Below are 5000 nucleotides of genomic sequence, written 5' to 3' on the forward strand. Positions count from 1 at the left end.
TCAAACCATGTAGTTACCTCAAAATAAGCCTGATGTCACTCAAATCTAGTGAACTTCTGAGGCATTAGTACTTGAAATAAGACAATTCAAGCACAGAATGTCCTGAAATAAGACTAATTCCACTAATTTCAAACCATGTAGTTACCTCAAAATAAGCCTGATGTCACTCAAATCTAGTGAACTTCTGAGGCATTAGTACTTGAAATAAGACAATTCAAGCACAGAATGTCCTGAAATAAGACTAATTCCACTCATTTCAAACCATTGTAGTTTACCTCAAAATAAGCCTGATGTCACTCAAATCTAGTGAACTTCTGAGAAATTAGTACTTGAAATAAGAGACAATTCAGGCTTTTACATAAGACCACAATAATAAAAGTGAAATTTAGACTGACAACACTGATTTCAAGTCATCTAGTTATTTCCAAAGAAGTCTGTCATCACTCAAACCTGGAGTACTTCTTAAGCATGAAGTTACTTAAAATCAGATCACAAGCTCTTAAAATCAGGAAACGTGACACAACACATTATTTATCACTGTTTTATTAGCCTGTTAATGAAGAAAACCAATAACAGCCATTTGAGAGTAGTGAACAATAATAAGCATCAGAATGCTTAAATGTACTTAATTACATATTACACATAATGATTTAAGTAAACTGTCAGACATAAGGTACATTGACATCTACATAAACGATGACAATTCAGCAACACATCAAACAGTCAGAATTCATCAAACAGTCAACAAATCATTGACAAATGTAGCTGGAAATACATTGGACGTTGTGTTACTGTGTGCTGTCCTGACCTCCAGACATATAGAGAAAGAGTTGGGGGGGGGGAGTGACATACAGAAGAGTGACATACAGTAGGAGGTTGACAAAGAGAGAGGGAGAGACAGACTAGGTTTGGATGAATGCTTGACAGTCAGCAAGCACCTTTTTATATGTTGTCGTCTTGTCACTCTCGTGAATAAAATCTTTGAGTACCTCTGTTTGTATTATGGACAATAGCCTAGCAATACACTTGGAATATGTTAACTGGAACACATAGTAGCATCCCATCAGTATCATGAGGGATTCCAGAAGCATGTCCCTTGGCAAGGTCATCAGTTACGCAAGAAGACATTGGGTCCTCAGATGGCTGAAAGCAACAAATTGGGGGAGGGGGGCAGAATGAAGTTAAACCACACACATGAAATTCACAAATGAAAGCATTATGTACTGACACTAAAACCCACCTCAAGAACATGGTACAGTGCCTCACTTGCCGACTTTTCTTGGAGGGGCGGTTGGGTAAGGGAACATTTTTGGGAGCGCCTCCAACAAGGCAATGGCCTGTGCAGCTGCAAACAAAGTGGTATAAGTTAATGTGCAATATTTATGATGACCCTGAAACTATGGATACATAAGAGCACTGAGTAAGCTGCAAGTCAATGTAATGGGTCACTTGTACAAATGACAAATGTAGTGGTGTTAGAACCCTCCAGTGACAACCACCAGTTTGCTGAGATTCAAGGAAAAGTGTAGTAGCATATCGGCTATGCCGCGATAATGACCACCTCACTGTACATTATCCCTTACACAGCTTTAAGTTTTTATTACTATTTTTGTTATTACATTTCTTACTGCCACTCCATGCCAGCCAGCTAACTAACTATTCACTTCTAGGGAAACCATGCATAGCCAGTCTAGCCACAATCTTTGGCTTTATCTAACCATCTTCTATCATATGTACTATCATAGACTTACCTTCCAGAAGTGACTGTGTTGTCTTGTCCAATTGCTCCATCTGTAATTTAAAGAAAAGGGTTGTTACTCTTTCAGAAAGAAAAAAATCTTCAACTTCAAGTCGAAGCTTCACTCAGGGTGGGGGATCCTTAACCTATAGAGTAGCTAGTTAGCTAAGAGCTCACCAACATTCACACTAAATGAATCCTCTGAACTTGCTTACTTTTTACAGACAAGACTACTAGGGACACTTTCTGACATTGTATTACCTGGCACTAGTTTAAAACATATGAGAGACGTTAGCTCAGTCGACATGGCTTCAATTGAATTATTGTGCTAGGTTAGCTGTCTTAGCTGACGTCAAGTGTGCTAGCTTTGTTTGCTAACAAGTTAATAACTTCAACCAGAAGTCTTGGTCTTTTACAAACATTTTTGTTTTCAATATTGCTGACGAATTACCAAAGTAGGCAGAGGTTAAATTATGTTAACTTACCTTTAGCTTTTGAAGTCGAAAGGCACAGCTCTTGTACTTGCTTCAGTTCACATCACTGGCATGCAGCTCAAGCGACATTTGAGATGTGTTGGTGCGTGCGTTCGAGTGAATTCGATCCTGCCACCGAGTTTGAGGAAAACTTGTGGTTTATGACAACATTTCTGACTGAGCATCTTGTGATCAGTGGTAATCCACAAGTATCGCAAGTATATTTGACTGTGTTTTTTAAGTGATTTAGGTCACTTTACTACGTAGGTGGCAATAAGGTGGGTATGTTAAAACTCATATCCAGTTAAAATAACTTGAATTATGACCATTTAATGGCAATAAGAAAAAATAAACAGTGGAATTTATGTGCCTTGAAATGAGGACTTTTCAACTTGACACTATTGCTTAAAATTAGGAGACTACCACATCTTGAAATGGGTATTACGATAGAAGGTCTCATGATCTAGTTGTTAAAGAAACTCAAATTAAGTTCAAATGTGCTTATCAAGGCAGCGCAAGTAATATTTGGCTTGAAATAGGATAAAAAAATAACCTTATGAAGACAACACTTAGGTAAGTCCAATTTTGCTAAAAACAAGACGCAACTAGAATTTTTTCATCTTAATATAAAGAATAATAACCCTAGGTTAGAAAAGCAGTTTTTGCAGTGTGTGTGTGTATAATGTGATGTATAATGTAATGTGTGTGTGTGTGTGTTCAGATTGAGGAGCTGGCGTCCACGCTGTCGTTCAGCTCTCGTCAGGCGTCCCTGGAGTCTCTGGCCAGCCTGGACACCGTCGCCTCCAGCTGTTCCAGCGCCCGCTCCTCCCCCCTGCCCCGCCGCCCCGCGCCCCTCGCCTCAGCCCTCACCCTCGCCCTCCACCAGCGCTTCCGCGTCTCAGCCAAGAAAGCCCTTCTGCTCTGGGTCAGAGAACAGTGCCACAAGTTAGTCACACACACACACACACACACACACACACACACACCACTCATCACTCTCTCACTCTCACACACTCACACTCATCACACACTCACACAAACACACACACACACTCATCACACACTCATTACACACACACACACACCACACACACACACACACACACACACACCACACACACTCATCACTCTCTCTCACACACATACACAGACACACACACACTTTATCCAGTTATAATCAATGTGTGATACAATGTGTGATACATAATGGCACAGTGTCCAGATGTATGCCAATATACACATATACACATCTCCCCTGTGTAGTGTGTGTGTGTGTGTGTGTGTGTGTGTGTGTTTACACATCTCCCCTGTGTAGTGTGTGTGTGTGTGTGTGTATGTGTGTGTGTTTACACATCTCCCCTGTGTAGTGTGTGTGTAGTGTGTGTGTGTGTGTGTGTGTGTGTGTGTTTACACATCTCCCCTGCTCCCCTGTGTAGTGTGTAGTGTGTGTGTGTGTGTAGTGTGTGTGTGTGTGTGTGTGTGTAGTGTGTGTGTGGTGTGTGTGTGTGTGTGTGTGTGTGTGTGTGTCCCCTTCTCATCCCCTCTCCTCTCCTCCTCCCCCCCTCTCCTCTCCTCCCCCTCTCCTCTCCTCCCCCTCTCCTCCCCTCCTCCCCCCCTCTCCTCTCCCTCTCCGCCCCCTGGTCAGAGCTGGCTGCACCCTGAGTGTGAAGGACTTTAAGAGCAGCTGGCGGAGTGGCGTTGTGTTCCTGGCCATCCTGTCCGCCCTGCGGCCCGACGTGGTGGACCTGACTCTGGCCCGGACCCGGACCAACCGGCAGAACCTGGAGGAGGCCTTCCGCACCGCAGAGAGAGAACTACGCATCCCCAGGCTTCTGGACCCCGCAGGTGTGTGTGTGTGTGTGTGTGTGTGTGTGTGTGTGTGTGTATAGTGTGTGTGTGCGTGTGTGTGTGTGTGTAGTGTGTGTGTGTGTGAGAGTGTGTGTGTGTGTGTCTGTGTGTGTGTGTGTAGTGTGTGTGTGTGTGAGAGTGTTGTGTGTGTGTGTGTGTGTGTGTGTGCGCGCGGTACGGGTTTACTGATGTGTGGAGTTGCTTGTGTGCAGTGTTGGAAGGATACTCTCAAAACGTATTCCGTTACAGAATACAGAATACATGCCCAAAAATGTCATCTGTAACGTATTCCGTTACATTAACTAATCTGAGTAACGTATTCTGAATACTTGGAATACATCCACATTCAATTGCATTTTATAAGTGTAGGAATGCGGCCATCAAATCGTGCTTACTAAACAGGCCTATTCTGCTGTGCTCTTCTGTTCCAACTGGCTGAATGTGACACATGTTTGTGTTTGTAGTCCCGAACTGCATACTACAAAAATCTAACCGCAGTTTAAGCGGACACAAGCTCATTTGAGCTAACGTTAGCTAGCATGTCAAACAAGGCTAATCAGAGTCTTTCACGGCTCCGGGGCTAGTAAATCAGCACATAGGAGAATGTAAAGTCGCACATCTGGCTGATACAACTATAAAATAGCAAGGTGACCGGTAAAACTACAGCAGATGACTACCCTTGGCTAATTAAAAAAATAAACTTACTTTAAGATGCTTCTTAAGGTTGGAGGTGGAGTCTTTGGACGCTGAAAGGAGGTTGGTTGCTGGCAAGCAGAGGTTGCACTGCACAGTTATATTACGTTCTCCCTTCTCTTTCTTTAACGTGAAATGCTGTTTGAATTTCCAGGATAGAAAAGCATTCCTGCCCTGCCCTGGCTCTGTTGTGTCGGCTCTGGCACCTGCTACTCTTCCGACTCCATTAGCAGCTACTGATCACGCAA

At 43.1% G+C, this 5000-nt stretch overlaps 1 protein-coding gene and 2 long non-coding RNA genes across 3 annotated transcripts in view; 1 reads left to right on the forward strand and 2 right to left on the reverse strand.

The window, feature by feature from the left end:
• LOC105912114 (nesprin-2-like) overlaps window positions 1-5000 on the forward strand; it is a 77751-nt gene that overhangs the window by 21219 nt on the left and 51532 nt on the right. Inside the window, exons 7-8 of the mRNA XM_042709795.1 lie at window positions 2933-3156; window positions 3857-4056. Of these exons, the coding sequence (XP_042565729.1) occupies window positions 2933-3156; window positions 3857-4056 (424 nt within the window). The remainder of the gene's footprint in view (window positions 1-2932; window positions 3157-3856; window positions 4057-5000) is intronic.
• Window positions 528-1126, reverse strand: LOC122133473. Its single transcript, XR_006152793.1, has 2 exons — window positions 1027-1126; window positions 528-989 (listed from the first exon to the last, which is right to left on the reverse strand). It is a non-coding gene; the product is annotated as an uncharacterized LOC122133473 (long non-coding RNA).
• On the reverse strand, window positions 1129-2315 carry LOC116223462. Its single transcript, XR_004165104.2, has 4 exons — window positions 2224-2315; window positions 1752-1791; window positions 1241-1345; window positions 1129-1143 (listed from the first exon to the last, which is right to left on the reverse strand). It is a non-coding gene; the product is annotated as an uncharacterized LOC116223462 (long non-coding RNA).

Source organism: Clupea harengus, chromosome 14 (assembly GCF_900700415.2).
Source record: "Clupea harengus chromosome 14, Ch_v2.0.2, whole genome shotgun sequence".
Classification (NCBI taxonomy): Eukaryota; Metazoa; Chordata; class Actinopteri; order Clupeiformes; family Clupeidae; genus Clupea; species Clupea harengus.